The sequence below is a fragment of the Balaenoptera physalus genome (genome assembly GCF_965194825.1).
Source record: "Balaenoptera physalus genome assembly, chromosome: 3".
Taxonomy (NCBI): domain Eukaryota; kingdom Metazoa; phylum Chordata; class Mammalia; order Artiodactyla; family Balaenopteridae; genus Balaenoptera; species Balaenoptera physalus.
This window is the reverse complement of record NC_138890.1, coordinates 17,572,875-17,597,209: the sequence shown is the minus strand read 5'-3', so window position 1 is coordinate 17,597,209 and position 24,335 is coordinate 17,572,875. Positions and strand designations below refer to the sequence as shown.

Sequence of the window (24,335 nt, the reverse complement as noted above, 5' to 3'; positions counted from 1 at the left end):
CCTGGTGAAGCCTCCCTGCGTAGGGGAGGCAGGTGACCTTACAGCTGTGGATTTGGAGAGGTACAGGTGACAAGGAGTTATGTTTGGAAGAAGCCGGCATGCTGAGTTCAATAAGCAAGATGGTATCTCATTTGCTTGGAACTTCACAGTAATCCTGCACAAGCCCAGCAATGAGAACTTACTTCTCATTGTTACCTCTCTTGTTGTATCTGTCAGCACCTCTGTTTTTACTGTTCTACACTGGAAACTACAGAAACAGTGGCGGTAGAAACCATGACTTTGACATCTCAGAAACATATTTCTCTCCTCGATGAGCTATTTTGGTAAATTGTGTGGCCAGAAGGTGGCAGTCTAGTAACAGGGGACCAGTGTTAGGAACCAGTGTCCTAGAAGAACTTTCCAGAGACCTCTGTAGTAATGTATAGAGTAGACAGGTTGAGGGCCTGGGGTGGCCAGGCCAGGACTGGGAGAGGAAGAGAGTCTCCTGGGCTTCAAGGGCTGGAAATGATACAGGTGGGCAGATCCCACCTTAAGGAAGAGCAGTTGCAAATTGCTGTTTTTCTGCATAGTATCTTTAAAATAATCTTTTAAATTTTAGAATAGTTTCAGACTTGAGAAAAAGTTGTGAGGATAGTACAGAGAGTTCCCATGTCTCCCACACCCAGTTTTCCCTATTCTTGTCATCTTACATTAGTATTGTTCATTGTCACAACTAATGAACCTGTATTGATACACCTTTATTCACTAAAGTCCATATTTTATTCAGATTTCCTTATGTTTTACTGTTCCAGAATCCCATCCAGGATCCCACATGATATTTCGGCATTTCATCTCCTTGGACTCTTCTTGACTGTTACAGTTTCTCAGACTCTCTTTGCTTTGATGATCTTGATGGTCTTCAGGAGTAGTGGTCAGGTTTTTGTAGACTCTCCCCTGGTTGGACTTTGTGTCATGTTGTCTCATGATCCACTGTGGTGATGGGTTTTGGGAGGAAGCCCACAAAGCTCTTATCATATAAGAGCAAGGTCCGTGCATAGCATTTTTAAAGAGTTTTTTGGTACTGATTTTTGTTTTCACTGTTTGCGAACTGTCGCCTTCTGAGAGGGGCCTTCTCTGACCACCTAATTTAAGAGAACTAGTTTCCCATTCACTGATCCTATAGAAATCTTGCCTAACACTTGCCCTCTGGTTTGCTGTTCAACTTCCCACACTGGGATGTGTCCTCCAGAATCAGACACAAGTCTGTCTTTTGTCACCCCATCTCCAGCACCCAGGACAGGCCCAGGTAACCAGAAGGCACACGCATCTCTGTGTAATGATAAATAAACTTCTGAGGCATTGAAGTCTCTGCATAGGGTCATTAATTTAAGATCATCTTTTGAAATAGTAAAGTTCTGACCCTGGGACACAGCACCATGCTGACCACCAACAGCCTCCATGTGGTCACTAGGACACAAGCACTGCACTGACTTCAGACAAGCCCCATGTTATTAGTTTATCAGGACACGGTGACCCCCTGACTATCGACAGACCCCTGGAGAGCTGCTTGGCCCTCAACCACTTGATCCCTTCCAAGGACTCATGGGTCAGTTGAGACTGCTGTCTCTCTCCATTTCAGCTCTCTCTCTGTTACACTTCCTGTTGTATTGAGGACATGGGGCGTTTTGTGTTTTTTTTCTGAAAGGGCTTCCCACCCCAGTTATATAAGCTGCTGGATCCATCCCTGGGTAGAGTAGGCATTTTCCTGTGTCATCAATGGGGCATTTGGGGCCCAGAGACAGGGAGAAAGATTTGCTCAAGGCTGGACAGGCTTGGAGCGGTTTTCCTGCTCCCAGGTCAGGCCCTGGTGGTCTTTGGTCTGAACTTGCAGTGAGGTCAGGAGTCTGTGTCTGATGCACAAAGGAGACTGGCGTCCCAGTGCTGCCCCTGCCAGTGCAGTCCTTACTCAGGGTTTTCCTCGATGCCTCCTTGTTCTTGGAAAGTGGAATCATCTGTAAGGTAACATGTAGCTTGAACAATTTGTGATTATTTTGTTTAACTGAGATAACTAATGACTTTTGAGACAAAAACCATATTATACTGAACTAAATTAATTTTTTCAGAAGCTATTTCAAAGCATTGAAGTAACTGAGTCAGCAACTCAAGTCTCAACACAGAGTTCGCGGGGGTGGCCGAGTTTTGTATTAGGTAGGATCCTGCTGATCCCACAGCTCGTTGTGAAAAACATCTCTGATTAGTATATTCCAGGAAGAAAAGTCCTCAGTTTTGGTTTTCTGGTTGTTTAAGTAATCCCATTTGTTAAACATTCAAAAATAGTATGTCTCTAACTGTAATATAGCTGTAGGTGTTGAAATGGAAACCAGAGTGACAGTGCAGGAGCACAGTGCTGGGCACAAGTGTGAATTAGACATGGGCTGTGCTCTCAGAGAAGCTAGTTGGGGAGATCCCAGTTTGAAAAGATGCTGAAAAAAGATAAATAGCAGTGCAGTACCAAGCAAGTTACTGTCAAAGGTGTGTAAACTGAATGGTACCAGGACAGATGAGGGAAGATTGCTGCTAATGGAAGGGCTGAGTGGAGAACATGTCTCCAGACTTCGGCTAGGGGACATCTGTCTGCATGACATGTGCAGAGCAGGGGCATGGTGGGCAGGAATAGCATGCTGGGGTCAGGGTGCCGGGGTGGCTGGAGCAGGAGTCTGCAGGATAAGGAGCAGACTGGGAAGGAGGAGGGTATAGGCTGGATGAGGAGTTTGCTTTCACCCATTAGGCCATAGAATCACTGTTAACATAGACAAGTGAAGTGCACTTTGCCATCATGTTATCACTGATAACGTTTTAACGTCAGGTATGTTAGTTGGCCTTTCCTTTAGGCTAATAATATCTAGTAGAACATGTCCTCTGTTGTCTAATTTAGCTCTGATGGTGTCCTATTGCTGTTTTAGAAAAGTGCTTTTCATTATGTAACATCTTAGTGACATTTAGATCATGTAAGACCAGCCGACAGTGAGTTTTATGCTATGGAAAGTTCTGTGCTAATTAATAAGCCCTTAGGATGTTGGAGTAGTGGCACTTTGGAGATTCCAGGACACAGGTTGTAAAATCAATTTGGTTGGTTGCAACCAGCTTTTATATAAAGAATAGAATAGAAAAGCACATCTGAGTACATGGTGTGTACTAAGGTTTTTGTCTTGTGAAACTTTTTCAGACCTCCAAGGTGCTTGTACAGGTGTAGCAGTTCTGTGTAGGAAGCACTTCGCACAGTGGTGCACAGTTAAAGGGCACGAAGACTCTCACAAAGGGCCTCCTTCCCAGTGGAGATGGGCCTGGGGAGGGCTCAGGCCCACGGTGTGGAACACTCAGGTCTTGCCTCCATGCAGGTTTTGCTTCGCATCAACTGGTTCCTGAACTCACTCCATCTGGCCAAGACCCTTTTCCTCTCTAGGATGCCAAGAAACATGCTTTCTTGTCATCATGTCTTCTTTGCTCAGCTAGGTAATCTCAGGGAGTGTTAATTTGTAAGAAATTTTTTGAGAAATAAGAATAAGGGGATGTTTGTGTACCTGTTGGAGGTGGCTGGTCTCTCCCCGGGGAGGAGGGGCTTGTGCAGTTGGTGTGTCCTGGATTCACCACCTGGGTTCCTGCTGTTCAGGCCCAGCAAGAGCTTTACCCCAAGATGGATTTCCTTTCCTAACAATGCATTTATCAGTTGCTCCCGGCTGCTCGGATGAAAGGCAGCTCTGCTGACTGCCACTAGGGTCCTAGGAAGGAAGTGGGGTGTCCTGCTTTTGCCCTCCCATTTTGCTGAAGCAGAGAAATCTGCTCAAAGGAGTTGGTGCTGGAATCCACACTGCTGGTTCTCACCCCAGTATGCTTTCAGCTTTCCAGCATCCTAATAAATAAACATGGCTATATTGACACATCTGAGGTGGTCTGTATTATGGAGAAAAGCAGGTGACAGACTCTAATCTATGCTCTTATCTGGGCCTTACAGTGCCAGGGTTGCAGATGGAGGCAGCGCTTTAAATAAAGGATTATCACTGTTCCTTGCCAAGCTGCTCTTCTGCTTCTTAGCGAGACTACCCAGGCATAGATGTGTGAGTGGAAACACCCCTGAGCAGTGCCTTGCCACGTGCAGCAGTCTGGCTCGCCCCTACCTCAGCACAGCTCCACATTCAACTTTGCTTGACCTGACTAGCTGACCATTTCATGTGCTCTCTAGAACCACAGTGTTTTGTGGGGTAATCAGATGGTAATGCAGTTCCTAGTAGTGTATTTCATGTACATTTCACCAGGGCTCAACAAGTATTATGTTTCATACTCCAATCTATTGTCCTCTCAAAAAAAAAAAATCACTCCTGTATAAAGCATCTTTCTTCTAAAAGCCAGTTATAGAACTAGATCCTGAGTATTTACAGTATTGCACACTCTGATCAGTGTGGGGTAAGGAAGCAGCCCTGGATTGGGGTAGAAGGCAAGGCTCAGGCAGGTCCCGCATTCAGTCAGCTCAGCAGAGGTTCAGAGAGGTGGACTCACCGCTCCCGCAAACACAGAAGCTCTAAACCAGTAGATGCCTGGGAAAACACTTCGTCAACCCAAAGAGCTCTGACGGTCTTAAACACCACTTTTTGTAAAGTTCTGAATGCCCTTGCGTTGTTCACACCTTCTAGAAGATGCCACCCTGTTTGACTTTCCATTTCAGCATCTGGGCTGATGGACCATGCCATGCACTGTGAGCCCTCCTCAGGGAGCCAGGAAGGGAGGCCACTTCAGCTACAGACGAGCGAACCGTTAATTTCCGAGGGGGACAGCCAGGAACTGAGACAGGTAACATGCATTCGTAGTGTTGTGTCCTCCCCTGCAGGCAACTCACTTCTCTTTCTTGCCTAAAAACAACTCTCCACTGATTCATGCTTGCCTGTCACCTACACGGAAATGCTGGGACATCCACCTGATTTGCTCAGCTCCCTATAGCTTGAGGAAGGGCGTTGCCCATTCTGAGTCCTTGCGTTTTGTGGCATGCAGACACACATAGCATTCCTGTGCGCACACAGTGGTCTTGGCAGCTGCCTGTGCCTGTTGTACGTGTGTATATGTCTGTACATGTGGGCTCAGATGCACATGTAGGCTGTGTATGTGCACGATGTGTGTGTCCACGTGGGCTCTGTACACGTACATGTATGCATGTGTGGTGTGTGTACTGTGTGCACATGTGTGCAGCACCTGTATGTGTGTGCCATCTGTGTGTGCACTGCCTGGGCATGTACAGTTGAGGGCGCTTGCTCTCAAGTGCTCAACATAGGTTCTTGCGGAGGCTTGCCACTTTTTGTCCAGGAAGTTGAAAGTTAAACAATATTTGATAGAAATACTTGCAACTTATCTTCCTATGTTAATGCTGGACAACACAGTGGCCTTTTCTTTTTCCTTTTTTAATAATTATGTAACAAATACCTAGATGTTATATCATTTCATTCATAAATATTTCAGTATGTAGCTTTAAAAGATAAGAACCGTTTTAAAAAATCGGCACAATACCATACTCACCTTAAAAAAGTAAAAAGTAAATTCCTTGGCATCATCAGACATGGAGCCAGTGCTCAGATTTCCATAGTTACCTCATTTAGGAAGATGTGTTGTATGTTTATTCAGATCAGGATCCTCATGAGGCCGGCCTGTGTGCTGCATTTAGTGAAGTGCCTTTAATGCACAGCTTTCTTTCCTCTGTCATCTTGTCTTTTTCCTTTGCAGTTTATTTGATGAAAAAACTAAATTGTTCCTCTGTCAAGATTTTGCAGCTTGCATCTTCCTGACTTGGTTTCCCCAGCTCCCAGCAGGTGGTGAACTGCCTGCTCTCTGCCCTGGTACTCCTGTAGGTCGGTTTGTAGCTCCAGAGGCTCCATCAGATTCAGGCTCCATTTTGGAGAGACTGTTTCATTGGTGGCAACCCACACTTACATCAAGGCATACAAGAGACTGTATGTCTTTTAAACCTGTTTTTAAATAATTTTATTCTATGTGTCTACATAGGCATAGACTCCTTTAAGCTCAGCCTTTTCCATTTTGGGAAAAAAGTGTTCATCTTTTGCTATGGGATATTTTAAATATACATGATTTGTCACTTTTTCCTTCTGATCTAACTTTTAATCACTTTTAGTAATGACACGGAGACATGCCGCTTTCTAGCTGCAACTAGCAGATTCTGCAGGTTACTAATCACTTCTTTTGATAGGCTTAGTGACTCCAGAACACTGCAGATCTTGTGTGCCTTGGGGCTTGAGAAACCCTCATACTATAAAGGCAAACTTAACCTGTTCTCATGAAAGTGGGTAAGAGTGCATATAGGCCTCAGGCTGGTAGGATCTGAGACCCTCCTCTCCCACTCTCCAATGAAGGTGTCTGTGGCTGAGATGAGCTCTTCTATGTCCCACAGTTGTGTTGAGGCTGAAGCAAGAACATGGGTTTTTCATGGGAAATGTAGGAATTTTATCTGTTAATTCTAGTGGTGGCCATGTAGTTTGAGAAGGCCCTTGCAATTTCAAATAACCAATGTCTACTACCATGTATATACAGTGTGCCCTTCCCCTAAAAGCTGTGATAGAATGGGAGAGGTCAGGATGAGTGCACCAACAGCTGTGAGTAGAATAAGATTCCTCAGTGACCACTGAGGTCACCATTCTTTCCCATGAAAGTGTGTTTCTTATGTGGTTGGTCCTGACTGTCATCAACAAGTCTTAGTGAGCCCTGTGGCGTCCATGCTGGGAACAGCAGATGCCATGGTCATGAATCAGGATGCTGGCTTCGGGGCAGAGGACACGGTGATCCCTGAGCAGTTAGGCTAGGAAGACCCACCCACAGGAGGGGCAGGGCTTTGTGCTAGTTAGCTGCCTCATTCTCCTTCCCTGCAGGGAGAACCTAATTTCATAAGAGGTTGTCCTTTTGAGGTAAAACACATGTTTCATATTTAGAGAAGAATTCTGAACTGTGTAGTTGAAGCTCAAGCATAGGTAGGAATGAGTTAAATTTCTGGGGAAAATGAAAATGCAAGAAAATCTCCCTCCATTCATCTGTGGTTTCTGTTGCAGATGCTATTAAAGTCATTACGTGGAAATGGGTTTTGGTGACTTAAACTGCAGTTGGGGTGCTAGAGAGAAGATTTGCCGTGATTTCCTCAGGGAGCAGCCGTGCTTAATGCAGTGTGCCAGCTCCCTCTGTGCTGGGCCCCTGGAACGGGCATGTGGGCTGCGGTTAGGCCCCATCTGCTGCGTAGCTGTGGCCGTCCACCATCCGCTGTGGGAGGGCACGTGGTGGAGGAGGCTGGGAGAGGAATCAGAGTCCCTCAGATGGGTTTGGCAGAGTCCCTCAAATCATTTCCAATGTCTGATGTGCTAACCTTTCCTGCCTCAGAACTCCTGCTCTTTCGTTACTAAGTCTGTGGCTACCATATATTTGATACAACATTTGGAAGTGATAAAACAAAAAGCGGTGTGGCTCTGTCCTGAGGACATTGCAGTTTTACATAAAGTTTCTTCATAACTTCTTAATCTCCACTTCTCTGTCTTGTCCTGTGTTTGGTGTTTTTTCATCCTGCCTCCCTCTTTCACCAAGAAGGAATCAGAATGAAAAGCTGACCTAGGTCTGGTCTCATGGTTTATCAGGCTCTGCAACAGCCCTGGCACTGGGAACAGCAGTGAAGGAAGACTTGCACTGGATGTTCTCATCATTTCCATTAAAGAGGGATGCACAGAGTGTGGATTCATGGCAAGTTTTTAGGTCATAGTTTTGAACTTTCTGTTTGATTATATTCGGCATTTAGTCTGCCTACTGTATGTGGTATTTTTATAAACAATAAATGCAAAACACAAAAATTAAAAACTGAGGTGATTAATTCAGTTCAGTCAGAAAGTTCGTTTACTGGAAAACCTAGCTAGTCAGCTGGCGTGAGGAGAAGAGTTTATTGAAAAGGCAGCCCTGCGGATGCCTGTGCTGGGGAGATGAGTGAGGCCCAGGGCTTTTGTCTCTGTGTTGCTTAGCAGAGCCAAGTTCCACATGTATCTGCACGGGCAGTTCACTGGATCTTTCCTGAAATAATTCTAGGCCGGAAAGGATGCTGTGGTTCTCTACTTGCTGTGAAACTATCTTAAGAAATTAATGTCCTCCTTTTCTTTTTTTTTTTTTTTTAACAAATATATATATTCATTTTCACGTTCTTTTCCATTATGGTTTATTATAAAATAATTTTATTTTCTTTTTTTTAGAAATTATAGAATACATTTCATCTTCTGTAACTCCACCATTCTGGTCTTTTCCCGTGTACTTTGTTCCCAGTTATTTAAATTTGTCCCAATTCATCTGTCTCCTCTCCTAGTCAGGAAAAAAAAAAAAAAAATCTGTCATTTCTTGCATAACCTAATCTATGTAAAAGAATTGTGTTTAACAAGTGTTCTTCAGCCTAAACTAAATGTCTGAATCAGTGAATTATTTAGCCGTGGCTTCAGTGAGTTATTTGGAGAAGACAACAGATCTGGGTTTCCTTGGATAATTGTCAGGACAAAGTCATGAGACAATGAGCAAGGGGTGATATCCATGATGCTTCTCATCAGTTGTGGCAATGGACTAGACCACGCTTCAGGGATGCAGATTCCAGAACTGATACTTCTTAGGAAGGAGGGGATGGCTAAACTGGTGGGCCCTCAAAAGTAGAAAGGCAAGGGCAATGCACTCCAGCTATAGGACCACCGAACAATGCTGGGACGGTGTGCAGACACCTTTGTTGGAGTGGGCTCTGTAGAGGGGTCTAGGGACAGAGAGCTGGACATGTCCACTCTCTTATCAGTACCTTCATTTAGTCTGGGTTTTGTCCTGTAAGCAGTTTGGAATCATTGAAGATTTTTAAGCAAGGAGTCATGAGATAATTTCAGATTTTTACCCGTTCTCCTCAGGTTCTCCTATTGTCCTCTGCTGCCTTCTGAATCTTTTTCGGACTGTATCATTTCATTCGTTAATTATGGGGCACAGTTAGATGGTTAGTGTTTTTATTTGTGGCTTTGATACCAGCCTGGATGTTAGCAATGAACTAGGCCGTTTATTTAAATATGTGTTACTCTAATTGCGAATTATTAATAAATGTTTCTGATATCATATCCTATGTCATTTCTAAACGTTAAACCGTAAGAAGAGCCTTGGTAACCAGGAAAACATACCTAGTAACTTTTGAGGTCCACACACAGTGGACATTTCAATAAGAGGTCATATGTCCTAGGATGAGCCCTGGTCTAGGAACCTGGCATCCTGGCACTGGTCCCAGCCCTCGCTGTCAGCTCTGTAGTCCTGGGAAGGCTGGTTTGCTTCCCTGGCCTCAGTCTCTACCTCTGAAAAGGGCACTGACTCGTAGAGTATTCCAGTATCTACCGTCTAATGTAGAATCCACTGCAATGAAATGAAAGCTGAGTTACAGAAAAATGTCACGCCTTACTTTTAAATATTCGTTCATGGTTTTCCTGTCTGCGCTGTTGGTTAACTAGGTCACTGGTAACGATGAGCATTAGTTTGACAGACAGGAGACAGACACGCGGTGCCCCCACCGCTAGCCCAGCCCTGCCTGCTGTGGTTTCATGTGCCTCCCACTGCTGCCTTCTGTAATTGCCTGGGACAACCAGCTCTTCTCCACAGCAGCCTTCAGAGCTCCCATTATGTTGGATGTGGTCACCACTCTAGCAGAGGCCCATGTTGTCTGTGGTAGTGGTTGTTTGGAGTGGGAGGACCTGTCAAAGCGTGTGGCTGTGTGTCCTCTGCAGTTGACAGAGAAGGCTATGTGGGCACACCGGACCTCCCTCACATAGAGGCCATGGTGTAAACCTGAGCTGCATGGAGGTGGCATCTGCCCTTTGAGTCCAAATACCCATGCAGATGAATCTTGGGGATGTATTCTGTCCCTTCCACTGCCCCTGGGAACTGTGGATGGGGAGGAAGCTGCCAGATAAGGAACTCTAAGATATTGTGCCAAGGACAGGATTCCAGAATGTACCAGCATCTCAGTGAACAAATTCTAGAGCAGCTGCTTGGCTGTGCAGAAGGTAGAATGCCAAGGAGCAAGAAACAGATGCTCAGGCATTTAGACTGGGAGGATGACTTGTTCCCCCTTTGGAACATTTTCCTGTGCTCTTGGTCAGCTTTTAAATGAACCTCAAGTCTTAAAATCAAGTGTTTGATTATATTGTTATTGAGTGCCTGGCTATGGAAGGTTACATATATTATAACCATGTTTTTTATTGTGGTAAAATATATAGAATAAAATCTTGCCATTTTAACTATTTTAAGTGTATAATTTAATATCATTAATTACATTAAAAATATTGTGCAACCATCACCGCTATCTATTTTATTTCCAAAGCTCTTTTATCACCCCAACAGAAACTCTGTTACCATGAAGCAGTAACTCCACATTTCGCCTCCCCCCAGTCCCTGGTAACCTCTAATCTTCTCTCTGTCTCTATGAATTTGCCTATTCTGGGAACCTCCTATAAGTGTAATCCTTTTGCATCTGGCTTTTTTCACTTAACATAATGTTTTCAAGGCTGATCCATCTTGTAGCATGAATTGGTACTTCTTTCCTTTTTATAGGTGAATAATATTCTGTTGTATGGTTAAAACATACTTGGTTTATCCATTCATCACTGATGGACACTTGGATTATTTCCACCTTTCAGTTCTTTTGAACATACACCTAAGAGTAGAATTGCTTGGTTATAGGATAATTCTATGTTTAACTTTTTGATGAGCTGCCAAATTATCTCCTTAGCAGCTACACCATTTTACACTCTCACCAGCAATGTATGAGGATTCCAGTTTTTCCACATCCCTGCCAACACTTATTTTCTTTTTTGAAAATTTTAAAATTATTCTAACTATCAAATAGAATAGATAAGGAGGTAAGGGTTGGAGGTAAGGGTCCAACTTCATTCTTTTGCATGTGGCTGTCTAGTTGTCCCAGCACCACTTGTTGAACAGACTATCCTTTCTCCGTTGAGTAGACTTGGCACCCTTGTCAAAAATCTGTTGATCTGAGGACTCTTTATTCTATTCCATTAGTCTATTCTTATGCCAGTACCAAGCTGTTTTTATTACTATAACTTTGGGTAAGTTTGAAAATTGGTAAGTGTGAGTTTAATTTAATTCTTCTTTTTCAACTTGTTTTGACTATTCAGGGCCCCTTGCAATTCTATATGAACTTGAGGATTAGCTTTTCCATTTCCGAGTAGGGGGGCTGTTGGAAATTTGATAGGGATTACATTGAATCTGTATATCACTTTGAGGAGTATTGCCCTCTTGCCAATATTGTCTTCCAGTCCAGGAACACAAGATGTCTTTTATTTATTTAGGTAGTTTTTATTTCATCATGATTTTATAATTTTTAGTCTTTCACCTGCATGTTTTTTTTTTCCTAGGTATTTTATTCTTTTGGGTGCTATTATAAATGGGATTATTTTCTTAATTTCTTTTTCTGATTCTTCATTGCTGCTGTATAGAAGCACAACTGATTTTTGTGTGTTGCTCTTGTATCCCGTAACTTTGCTAAATTTGTTAATTAGTTCTTCTAGTTTTCTTGTGGATTCTTTGGGATATTCTGTATATATAGGGTCATGTCATATGAAAATAGAGATAGTTTTACTTCTTCTTTTCCAGTTTGGATACCTTTTATTTCTTTTTCTTGCCTACTTGCTCTGTCTAGGACTTCCAGCGCATAGCAGTACTGTGTAGCAGTGGTGAAAGTAGGCATTCTTGTCTTTTCCTGATCTTAGGTGGGGAGGGCTTTCAGTCTTTCCCCATTGAGTATCCTATTAGCTGAATTTTTCATAAGTCCCTTTTTTTGTGTGTGTGTTTTAAGTTTTTATTTTATTACAGGCTTTTCTATTTCTAATCATTACAAATGTTTTCAACATTTCATTTATCTGCTCCGTTGTATTCCATTTACATTTCATTATGATTCCCATCTGTCTATCATATATTCAAGTCATGTCTACTATTTTCTTTTTTTTTAATTTTTATTTTATATTTTAGCATAGTTGATTAACAATGTTGTGTTAGTCTCAGGTGTACAGCAAAGTGATTCAGTTTTACATATACATGGATCTATTCTTTTTCAAATTCTTTTCCCATTTAGATTATTACAGAATATTGAGCAGAGTTCCCTGTGCTATATAGTAGGGGTTTGTTGGTTATCTATTTTAAATATAATAGTGTGTACATGTCAATCCCAAACTCCCAATCTTTCCCTCCCTCCCACCCTTCCCCTCTGGTAACTATAAGTTCATTCTCTAAGTCTGTGAGTCTGTTTCTGTTTTGTAAATAAGTTCATTTTATCATTTTGGGGTGGGGGGGTTCTGCATATAAGCGATATCATATGATATTTGTCCTTCTCTGTCTGACTTACTTCACTTAGTATGATAATCTCCAGGTTCATCCATGTTGCTGCAAATGGCATTATTTCATTCTTTTCAATGGCTGAGTAATATTTCATTGTATTATTTCATAGTAATATTTCATTTCATTGTACCACATCTTCTTTATCCATTCCTCTGTCGATGGACATTTAGGTTGCTTCCACGTCCTGGCTATTGTAAATAGTTCTGCAATGAATGGGGTGCGTGTGTCTTTTCAAATTATGGTTTTCTCCGGATATATACGCCGAGGAGTGAGATTGCTGGATCATGTGGTAGCTCTATTTTTAGTTTTTTAAGGAACCTCCATACTGTTCTCCATAGTGGTTGTAGCAGTTTATGTTCCCATTAACAGTGTAGGAGGGTTCCCTTTTCTCCACACACTCTCCAGCATTTATTGTTTGTAGAGTTTTTGATGATGGCCATTCTGACTGGTGTGAGGTGATACCTCACTGTAGTTTTGATTTACATTTCTATAATAATTAGTGATGTTGAGCATCTTTTCATGTGCCTCTTGGCCATCTGTATGTCTTCTTTGGGAAATGTCTATTTAGGTCTTCCGTCCATTTTTTGGATTGGGTTGTTTTGTTTTTTTTAAATATTGAGCCACATGAACTGTTTGTAAATTTTGGAGACCAATTCCTTGTCAGTCACATTGTTTGCAAATATTTTCTCCCATTCTGTGGGTTTTTTCGTTTTGTCTATGGATTCCTTTGTTGTGCAAAAACTTTTGAGTTTCATTAGGTCCCATTTGTTTATTTTTGTTTTTTTTCCCATTCTAGGAGATGGCTCAAAAAAGATATTGCTGCGATTTATGTCAGAGTGTTCTGCCTATGTTTTCTGAGTTTATTTTTGTGTATGGTGTTAAATAATCTTCTAATTTCACATGTAGCTGACCAGTTTTCCCAGCACCATTTACTGAAGAGACTCTCTTCTCTCCATTGTAGAGTCTTGCTTCCTTTGTCATAGATTAATTGACCATAGCTGCGTGGGTTTATTTCTGGGTTTTCTATCCTGTTCACACATTGGTCTATATTTCTCTTTTTGTGCCAGTACCATACTGTTTTGATGACTGTAGCTTTGTAGTATAGCCTGAAGTCAGGGAGCCTGATTCCTCCAGCTCCATTTTTCTTTCTCAGGATTGCTTTGGCTATTCGAGGTCTTTTGTGTTTCCATACAAATTGTAAAATATTTTGTTCTAGTTCTGTGAAAAATGCCGTTGGTAATTTGATAGGGATTGCATTGAATCTGCAGGTTGCCTGGGGTAGTATAGTCATTTTGACAATATTGATTCTTCCAATCCAAGAACATGGTATATCTTTCTGTTTGTATCATCTTTGATTTTTTTCATCTGTGTCGTGTAGTTTTCAGAGTACAGGTCTTTTGTCTCCTTAGGTAGGTTTATTCCTAGGTATTTTATTATTTTTGATGTGATGATAAATGGGATTGTTTCCTTAATTTCTCTTTCTGATCTTTCGTTGTTAGTGTATAGGAATGCAAGAGATTTCCGTGTATTAATTTTGTAACCTGAAACTTTACCAAATTCATTGATGAGCACTAGTAGTTTTCTGGTAGCTGTTTAGGATTTGTTATGTATAGTATTATCTCATATGCAAACAGTGACAGTTTTACTTCTTCTTTTCTAATTTGGATTCCTTCTATTTCTTTTTCTTCTTTGGTTGCCGTGGCTAGGACTTCCAAAACTATGTTCAATAAGAGTGGTGAGAGTGGACATCTTTGTCTTTTTCCTGATCTTAGAGAAAATGCTTTCAGCTTTTCACTGTTGTGTATGATGTTAGCTGTAGGTTTGTCATATATAGCCTTTATTATGTTGAGGTTTGTTCCCTCTATGCCCACTTTCTGGAGAGTTTTATCATGAATGCGTGTTGAATTTTGTCAAAAACTTGTTCTGCATCTATTGAGATGATCATATGGTTTTTATTCTTCAATTTGTTGATGTGGTGTATCACACTGATTGATTTGAGGTAGTGAAAAATCCTTGCATCTCTGGGATAAATTCCACTTGATCATGGTGCATGATCCTTTTAATGTATTGTTGGGTTCAGTTTGCTAGTATTTTGTTGAGGATTTTTGCATCTATGTTCATTAGTGATATTGGTCTGTAATTTTCTTTTGTGGTATCTTTGTCTGGTTTTGGTATCAGGGTGATGGTGGCCTCATAGAATTAGTTTCGGAGTATTCCTTCCTCTGTAGTTTTTTGGAATAGTTTCAGAAAGATAGGTTCGGTGCCTTTTATCATGTTGAAGAAGTTCTCTTCTAGTCCTAGTTTCCTGAGTTTTTATCGTGAAAGGATGTTGGGTTTGTCTTTGCCATTTCTCCATGAATTGAGTTGATTGTGTTTTTTTCTCTTTGTTCTAATAATGTGGTATATTGCATTAATTGATTTTCTAAGGGTGAACCACCCTTGTATTCTGAGATAAATCCTACTTGGATTCAGTTTGCTAGTATTTTAGTTTGTTGTGGTTTTGTTTTCATTTGTCTCAAAGAATTTACTAATTTCCCTCTTTGACCCACTGGTTGTTTAAGAGTGTGTTGTTTGATTTCTACATACTTGTGACTTTTTTAGTTGTCCAGATTTCCAGTTTCATTTCACTGTGAAGGTACTTTCTATTACTTCAATCTTAAGTTTGAGGTTTATTTTGAGGCCTACCATGTGGTCTGTCCTGGAGGATGTTCTGTGTGCACTTGAGAAGAATGTGGGTTCTGCTGATTCGGATGGAGTATTTCGTGTATGTCTGTTGGGTGCAGATGGTCTATAGTGTTGTTCAGGTCTTCTGTTTCCTTATTGATCTTCTATCTGGGTGTCTTATCCATTACCAACATCTTTTTATTAACTTTTAAAAATAGTTAACAAGTATTAGATGGTTTTTGGTTCAGGCTGGGAAGTTGGTTTTGTGCAGTTTTTAAACGTGAAATTGGACTGAATGCATGAACACAGTGTTGAGGAGGCTGCGTGGCCTTGGGCAGCATATGTCTGTCCATCCCATCTCTGGCATAGGGCTGGGGACTGATTGTTGGAAACATGGTTTCTGGTAGCCAATAAGTACCTTTGCCATGTTAGCCATGTGGCCTTCAGCAGGCTTCACATTTCCCTGAAAAAGTACTACTATCACTTTTTACACAACAGGGTCCTGCCTTGAGGCTTGCATGGGTTTGAAGTGAGGATGAGGCCTGTACCCTATGGAGCAGAATTCTGGCACATATTGAGTTCTAAATAAATGTATCAGTGGGGCCCCAACTGTCTTTGACCCAGTCAACTCTGAAGAGCCCCAAACTTAATGCATTTTCTGTTTGTTTCATATTCTGAGAATGTCCCTGCTGAGGCATTTACTTCTGCATGTAAGATGAACCTTCAGTTTATTGAGCATTTCACTTGGTAGGGATTCCATTGCTCTCTTAAAAACGTGGTTCTCATCATGGGAAGCTCAATTTATGGTCTGATAGCAGCTTGGCTCCCAGGACCCCTCTCTAGTCCTGGGAGGTGCTTTCCCTGCCCAGACCTTGAGTTAGAGGGGCCATCTTTGCTGTGGGCTATTGGGGCCATTTGTAACTGGAGACCAGTCAGCAGACTTCAACTGAGGGCTAATAGATCCCTGAAGACTCAGCTCTCAGAGTCTTGCTGTACAGACGCAGCCATGGTGCCTAAGGCAGGTTTGTGCTCAACTCCTCCACCCTCTGCACTGAGAGGGGGTCGTGAGGAAGGGAGCACCGTGGTGGGGGAGCTCCTTAAGAGAGAACCCTGTGCTGCCCCTGTTCATCCACAGAGCATCCTCAGGTCCTCAAGGAATGCAGCAGAGAGGACAGAGTGGGATGCGGGGGTGGTCTGTGAGTGCTGAATGTGACAGATTGTAGCCTAGAATGTTCTTTACAGCCTCCAGAGATTTGGCTGAGAGGGAGCCAATTTTCCCCTCTTTACCTTCTCTACAGCATGTTAATAGCCCCAACTGGTAGAATTGCAGACAGCTTGATTTATCTCAGCTCTATTCTTAAATGGTTGCTAGTTTCTCACTGCAAGAAAATTCAGTTTTTCAGTGGGTCAGTTTAATAACAAGATCAAGGCAAACAGTCTAGCTAATACTAACTCACGTTAGGTGCTTAATATTAATATACTAATACTCTAAATCCTGGAGTTCTATCATGAGGTAGAGCAAAACGTTTTTTTTCAGACTATACGTTGAGGCAACAACTAGCATATTGTAGACATTTTAGAAATATTAAGGCCCGTACTTGTATGTACCATGTCCTTACACAGTGAAAGCACAAGCCTGGTTGTTTCAGGACCCCCTTGGAGGCACAGCTTACAGCAGAGCTTGGGGCCTCTGATTCCCAGACTTTCACACCTTGATAGCTGGCATGAGGCATACAGTTAAATACATCTGTTTTGGTAAGTGAACCTCCTCTACTGGATGAGCTATTTTTCCATAATTTATTTTCTGTTTTTATAAACAAAATGGGAATGGTTGGAAGGCTAAAATGTCTCCATATCAGCTCTTATATCAGCCCAGACGGTGACTGTGCCGCCTTTCTGAGGTCTGTGGTATTGCAGAGATGGAGGTCACTGTAGCATGTGACCAAAGCAGAAGGTCTTCCTCTTCCAGAGAGGACAGTAACTTCTGCTCTGTCCTGGGGACCATGTGCTGCCTCCCACTTCCTGCCTGAGTCATCTCGGCTATCCCCCTTGCCGGTTACTGACGCTAGTGAGTGAGCCCAGCGTCCTGCCTGTGGGGAACCAAGCCTCCTGCTCTGGCTTTGTTGAGCGCCTGTGACCCCTGAGCTGAAGAGCACTGAGTGTTTCTGTGGGTTTTTTTCCAAGATGCTGCTCCCAGAGGTATTGGCATGTATGTTTTTATGTCTTAACTTGTGGTTATGTGCATTATATATTTCTTTGGAGTTAGTTTCTCCTAAAACTCAACGTACTATTAATCAGGTAATTTCTGTGTAGGTACAAGTGTGGCTGGAAAGATGGCTGGCTGCTGGGTTTATTTATTAGTGGAGCAGAAACTTGGGGAAAAGTCCATTTTGACCCTGGTCTTTGACTCAGAGCCCAGTGAAGGCTCATCTGAGAAGCCAGTTGATATTCCAGAGGCTGGCAACATCATACATTGATGACTAGACAGCTTGTCATCCTGGGCCGCAGAAGTAACAACTGTTTTTAAGGTTTGGCCAGACTTCATATTCTCCATTCTTTCCATCCCATGTTATATGGAATGCACACGATGCCATTTAATTACTTCAGTCCCTTTCTTAAAGGAAAAAGACACTGGACCAATATTCCAGAGGTACTAGTAGTTTGAAAGTTTACTCAGTAATTTTCTTTGCAGACTTAGTAGCTGTAAAGATCTTGCTTATATTTTTGCGGTATTAATTAATTTCAAGTGCAGTTTTGGCAGACCAACCAAGGGTCTCAACAGGCTGCATAGAATGGGTGCTATTTTTAAGGCCATCATCTCAGTGAAGCTTTTTCCAAATGAAATTCAACAGGAACCAGCCTTTATTTGGACTGTACACTCAGTAAAATGCTCAACTTTTGTAGGCATGTCAGCAGTTCTTACAAAATAAGTTGTATGTGCCTTTTATTACTGTGCTTATTAAGTGTAGACTCAGGAATGTAGGTGTTCTTGCTTTTGCCACTGTTTCATTTTGGAAAGAGGCAGTTGATTCATCCTCTAGAGAAAGATGGCCATGGAAACGTAGGACACATAAGGTCAGTCACACAAAGTGGCCCTTGGTGGAAGTGCTATCATGTGGTGATGTGGTCCTGTGCTACCTGGCACAGTAGCCACTGGCTACATGTGGCTACTGAGCACTTAAAAAGCAGTTGGTCTGTGACTTCCCTGGTGGCATAGTGGTTAAGAATCTGCCTGCTAATGCAGGGGACACAGGTTCGAGCCCTGGTCCGGGAGGATCCCACATGCCGCGGAGCAACTAAGCCCATGCATCACAACTACTGAGCCTGCACTCTAGAGCCTGCGAGCCACAACTACTGAGTCTGCCTGCCACAACTACTGAAGCCTGCGTGCCTAGAACCTGTGCTCTGCAACGAGAGAAGCGACCACAGTGAGAAGCCCGCGCACCACAATGAAGAGTAGCCCCCGCTTGCCATAACTAGAGAAAGCCCGTGCGCAGCAACGAAGACCCAACACAGCCAAAAATAAATAAATAAAATAAATAAATTTATTAAAAAAAGCAGTTGGTCCAAGTTCATACTAGCTTGCTAGGACTTCATATAAAAAAAGAATATAAAATATCTCATTAGTAATTGTTTATATTGACTTCATGTTGAAATGATAATGTTTTGGGTTGATTGATTTAAATAAAATATATTATTAAAATTAGTTATACTATTTACCTTTTATTAGAAAATTTGAAATTGCAGTTATGGCTCTCCCCTAACTGGACATCTTGCCACAGTTGCTCAGGGCTCTAAGAGCTGGCACAGGTTCTGGGGTGTGTGAATGGACTGCCTATCCCTGGTGGGAGCCCTTTTGCCATTTTTTAAGGGTCTTATGCAATTTCTTTCAGTGTCTCAGTGATGTGACCTCTGAGTCATAGCCATGACATCTATTGTCCACACATTGGTCATGTCAGGGCCACACTGGGAGCTGGACCCCAAGAGCTTGAGCAAGTCGCCCACCCTTCTCAACCTCATCTGTGAAACAGTTAGATCGAGGATTAACAGGGAATAGTTAGGGCACATTGCAGGGGTCTCATAACTCCTATCCTTATTTAGGATAACTGGGGGATGAGGAAACAGAAAACAAAACCGTGTATATATATATACTTTAATCCCCAGTTTTCCTTTTCTCTGAGAGTGTACGGATGTTGGGATGAGAAAGCAAGATGAAAAGGCCACACAATATTATCAGCAGTGCTTATGTGATAGGCAGTAATTTGCATTTGGATTTTGGAGGAATTTTATTTTCTCCTCTAAGTTCTGTTTCCTGGTTTTCTATGTGCACTGTTATTATCGGAACAGAACAGGACAGTTGACTATCTGCATGCACTAAAGGGAATACGTGGCTGCCTTGCTGAAAGCCCATCTCCTGCCACCAGCGCACGTGCAAACAGTGATTGTTTACAGTTCAGAATCTGGTGGTCCTGAAAGACAGTTCAATTGAAAATAAACTTGACCACGTTTTGATGTGATTGACAAGGATGTAGAGGTAGCAAAGAGAGCCGCAAGGTCTGTGCGGGCTGATCACTCAACGTAGGAGAGAGACCTCCTCAAGGGTGTCAAATCGGATGCAGGTTTGTGACAAAGGGGACATTTTGTGCAAGTTCCTGGTAGAACGGCCTTATTATCACACTAATATGGAGGTAATGAGGAAGGAATAGTTGACCAGAGAGAACAGCATGGAAGACCTGCCTAACATAGTGATGAGTGGTGACTTTTTTATTATGCTCTCTGGGCCTCAGCCATATGAGATCATAGAAATGAGAGATGGAAAAGACCTCCTGTATTAGGTCATCCAGCCCATCCCCTCCAGAGCTGACTGACCCCACAGTGTACTTTCCAGAGCTCCGTCCAGTTTTTCAAGTGACTCAACTGATGGAGTTTCCACCAGCTCCCAGAAGGTGCAGAAAGGTGGTGTCTGAGACGGCTAACTTGGATCTGGATTTATTCCTCTTTCTCATGACGAAGATCCCAGCGATGATGCTTTGTTTGAAGAGAGATGTGGGGGTGAATCCCACCTCTGTCACTAACTTGCGGATGACCCCAGCTCGCCTCATCTCCACATCCCCCTCCAAAAGTTGGGGTGCTTTGCTGGGCTCCTTCAGTCTGAGCATTCTAAGACTTGGCGGCGGCACCTTACATAGCACTTCACGGTTTTCACAGCTTGTTCACATTTGTGATCTCATTTGAGCCTCACCATTCTTAGGGCAGGAGTTGATCTTATTATCCTCCTGGCCATCTCCCTGCCTTTATTCTGTTTCTTGTTAATCAGATGAAGCAGTTCTCCCAGGCAGTGGGTGCTGGGCCAGGTGGTCAGGCATTCCTTTTGATTCTAAGCACAGAGCTGCTTCCATTTGACCTCATGGGTACTATTATGCCTTCTGAGACACCACACGGGTACAGTTTGCTCTCCTTGAGGTGTGACCTCCTTTCCCGGCAGTAGCACTGCTCAGGATTGTCCCAGGCCACCTGTGGAACCTAGAGCTTTCTTGCCTGTGTCACCTGGTGGGACCTCTGGGGGTAGGGGGTGGGATTTCAGTGTGGAGTATGATATATTATCAATAGATTGCACTTGGGGTCCTCTGAGGTGGTCACCCAGGCTGTTCACTAGTGACATCCATCCCTGTGTGATAAAGGACTTTGAATGGATCTGTAGGCAGGTTAATCCACTGGGAGTTAGTAAGCAGGGCACCACAGGCTCATCTTAATAATTCAGATTCTGCAGTTCTTTCTCTTGACCTAACCAATGATCTGAAACTTTCCCTAAAAGAGGAGAGGTATTAACATTTATTGCAAGTAGTTGGTCATTAAGATTTCTCTTAAAAATCATTTCTTTTTGTGTCGGCTTGGGGATATTAAATTTTTAAACCCAGGTTCGGTAAGTATGTAATTAAAGTACATTTCACAATGCAACTAGTCCCAATAGAATTGTAATACAATGCTGCTCTTAACTAGTTTACGAAACTATGTGAAGTATGACATGAGTCACAGAAATGGGGACGAGGGGCTGCCATCGAGCCTGGTCGGCTCCCTTGGTCTAGCCACGCTGGAGCAGCCCTCCACGCTGTGGGCGCCATCCTCCCCTGTGGCATCACTGTGTGTTTATGGTATTTCTGAGTGTCCTCCACGTGTCTGCGCCCACAGATATCTTTTTCGCCTCTCCACAGAACCCCGCCGTCTCCCAGTTTTTCTCAGTAGGCCCACGGGGTTATGTTGTGTAACCGCTTCATCACCTTGGGTTATTTGTGCTGTGTTTTGTTCTGCCTTTTGTATTTGTATGTGAAATATTTCAAACATACAGACAAAAAAGTGTTTTGCCTTCTTAAATTTTGTTTTTCCAGCTTCAGTCTGCAGTTAGGCACTTGGATGCAGAAAGGTAATGAAAACAATGATTGGGTGAGAGCTGGAACTCAGATCTGAGTTGTAGGATCCAGATCCCTGGTTCTGCCCTGTGCCGCTACTGTTTGCAGGAATTCCACGTGGATGTGGTAACATTCCCAGCAAGGCTGTCAGGGTTGGTGAAACAGCAAACCGTGGGTTGGAAACAGCAGTGCCGCAGGGGTGCATCTCCTGGGGCTGTGTGGTCAGTCTCCTTGCTATGGCCTGGAGCAGGGCCAGAGAGCAAATACGTCATCTTCCAGCAGCTCTACCTCGCTGAAGGTCAGTGCCAGAAAGTGGCAGAGCTGAGACCCAAACCCAGGGTCAGAGCTGCAAGCTCTGGCTCTGTGCTCAGAGTGTTCATTCCCATTGACTTACAAATTTTCTTAAGTACTGTAAAAATAAGGGAAAGAAATATTGTCTGCTTTTGAGAGTATAAGAAAAGGCACCCCTCCTATCATTTGTGCTTCTCTTGCAGATCCTGAGGAAACTAAAAGATCTCGCGTTGGATGCCGAAACAGAGCTGGAGAGACAGGATGAGGCCTTGGATGGCATCACTGCAGCTGTGGACCGGACAACCTTAACCATTGACAAGCATAATCGACGAGTGAAAAAACTGACCTAGAAGGACAAGAAAGCATAGAGGTGACTGCTTTTGTTGAGAATCACTTCTCTGAGTACGTTGTTCTCAACTCCTGCATGCTTCCTTTGAGATGAAGACCCCAGGAAGTCATTCCAAGTGCCCTGCCCCAGGAGGTGCACAGCTGCCCCAGGTTGAAGGGCTGCTGTTGACGGCTGTGAGCAGCTTAGCTTGGGGTGATTGTGGCTGCCACCAAGGGATTCCCTTGCAGGGAGCTGAAAGTGCAGCTGGAGGAGGGGAGTTCTGCCTGCAAATACAGCGAGCCACTTCCTCCCAAGGCCCTCTCAGGCTGCCTGTGGAGTCAGGCGCACACACGCATTCAAACATGGGCTGAGCCCTATTGAGGTGGCCACGACAGCGAGGCGGCTCTTCATTCTGAGGGTGGGCTGCACCCAGCGCTCAGGGACCACTTTGCTTGGCCACAATCCCAGGTCTCCAGTGGCACAACTAGCTGCATTTTCATCCTTTTTCCATTCTTGATAAGCATAGAAAGGATGGTTTAAGTCTCTGTGAAAGAAATCTACTTATTTCTAACCCTCTGCCTATCTGAACACTGCAGGCATATCCTATGTCAGCAAAATCTCTTCTCCAGGATCACATTCAGGTCTGAGCCTGCCTCTCCTACATGGGCTGCTCAGCACAGACCCCACTGCCTTCACTTTGTTCCAATTTTCTTTGGTGGACAGGTCAGTTTCTTTCTGGTTGTATTGTAATTTCTAACCAAAGCTGAGTCTAGTATACCTCGAGGTCATCCTATAAGCATCTGAAATATTCTTTCACTGCTCAGTTTTTAGTCAAACATGAAAATAGTACATACTGCACCTATTTTAAGAAGTGTTAAGTTTTGCTTTTTTGCCCCATTTCTACCCGGAAACAAAAGAGAAATGCTAGCTTTAGAATATTTTTTGAAGCTATGCATTGATGCTGCTTTTTGCTTGGTTTTGGGTATCTTAGTGTGTCCCTGGGAGAGCCCCTCATGGGGAGACAAGAGGAAAGTAGAGAAGTGGGTGACCTCCTCCCATTCTCACAACAAGCCACCTCCAGACTGCTTTGAAATAACATCCCAAAGAACCTTGCACGGAGAGGCTCATTTAGACCTTGTAGAGATGTTACTTTGAAGCGCCTTTCCTACACCCCTCCTGGGATGGCGCCCGCAAGCCCTGTGCTGCCCTGCTGCACCACTCCACTTGCATACTAAGTCCTGGATCGTTTTAAGAATTAATTCACAGATGCAGTGTTAGTTTTCTGGGGCTGCCCCAACAAAGTACCACAAACAGGAGGCTTACAACAATAGGAATGCACTTCCGGAGGCCAGAAGTCCAGGATCGAGGTGTAGGCAGGCTGTGCTCCTTCTGGAGACTCTAGGAGAGGATCGTTCCTGCCACTTCTAGTTGCTGGTACCTCCATGTATCCCTGAGCTTGTGGCCACATCACCCCAATCTCTGCCTCCATTGTCATGTGGCCATCTTCCTGTGTTTCTGTGTCTCAAATCTCCCTCTCCTCTCTCTTATAAGGATCCATCCTAATCCAAGGTCATCTTATCTTGAGATCCTTACCTTGATGACATCTACAGAGACCCCATTTCCAGATAAGGTCACATTCTGAGATTCCCAGTGAGTATGAATTTTGGGTCACCTAGGGATGCCCAGCCTTGTCGTAGCTGACCCATTCCAAAAAGACATGGAAAGTAGCACTTTCAGAAGGTAATGTTCATAAGGGTCTTTCAATTCTTATCTGTTTTGCAGTTTGGTAAATTATATTCCTAGTCTCTGTTTGTCTTACTTGGTTTGTACTTACTAACCTCCAAAATGAGAAGTGGACCTGTTCTTTCAAGGTTTCTCACGCTAATGCAGGCATGTGAGCAGTTGCTCTTGACCTTTCCTGACACATCAAGTGGTGGAGCTCTTGGAGCTCATGCTTATTCCAGTGGGTCTGAGCCCCATGCAGCCCCTTCTAGTGCTTGATGACAGGGAGGTTGGGGAGGACACGGCAGATGTGAAGATGTGTCAACAAGGACAGTTATTGAGAGCTCATGTCTAGAGGCAGCGGCAGCTGGATCACGTCCCTAGGGAACTTGGAGGAACGCTGGAGGAAAGGCAGCTCGTGCCCTGGGCACAGGGCAAGTGCAGGTGTGCAGGCTGTGCCCAAATACTGTAGCTTCTCACAGCAGCCCATGAAGAGTGAGTTC

General features: G+C 43.4%; 2 protein-coding genes across 6 annotated transcripts in view; both read left to right on the top strand.

Moving 5' to 3' along the window:
* Positions 1-24,335, top strand: part of SNAP47 (synaptosome associated protein 47) — an 86,296-nt gene that overhangs the window by 39,387 nt on the left and 22,574 nt on the right. For 2 of the 5 annotated variants that reach the window (XR_014261835.1, XM_082455126.1), the window contains exons 4-5: positions 4,700-4,824; positions 21,986-22,152. Coding sequence is in view for 3 of the 5 variants with exons in the window: in XM_082455126.1 (XP_082311252.1) it covers positions 4,700-4,824; positions 21,986-22,132 (272 nt within the window). In the remaining 2 variants the exon portion in view is untranslated. Of the gene's footprint in view, positions 1-4,699; positions 4,825-21,985; positions 23,825-24,335 lie in introns of those variants that run through there. The other 3 variants (XM_082455125.1, XM_082455124.1, XR_014261834.1) reach the window with 3 other exon arrangements.
* The window catches only part of PRSS38 (serine protease 38), a 143,214-nt gene continuing 140,971 nt past the window's right edge, over positions 22,093-24,335 (top strand). The window contains exon 1 of the mRNA XM_082455127.1: positions 22,093-22,152. The gene's annotated coding sequence lies outside the window, so the exon portion shown is untranslated. The remainder of the gene's footprint in view (positions 22,153-24,335) is intronic.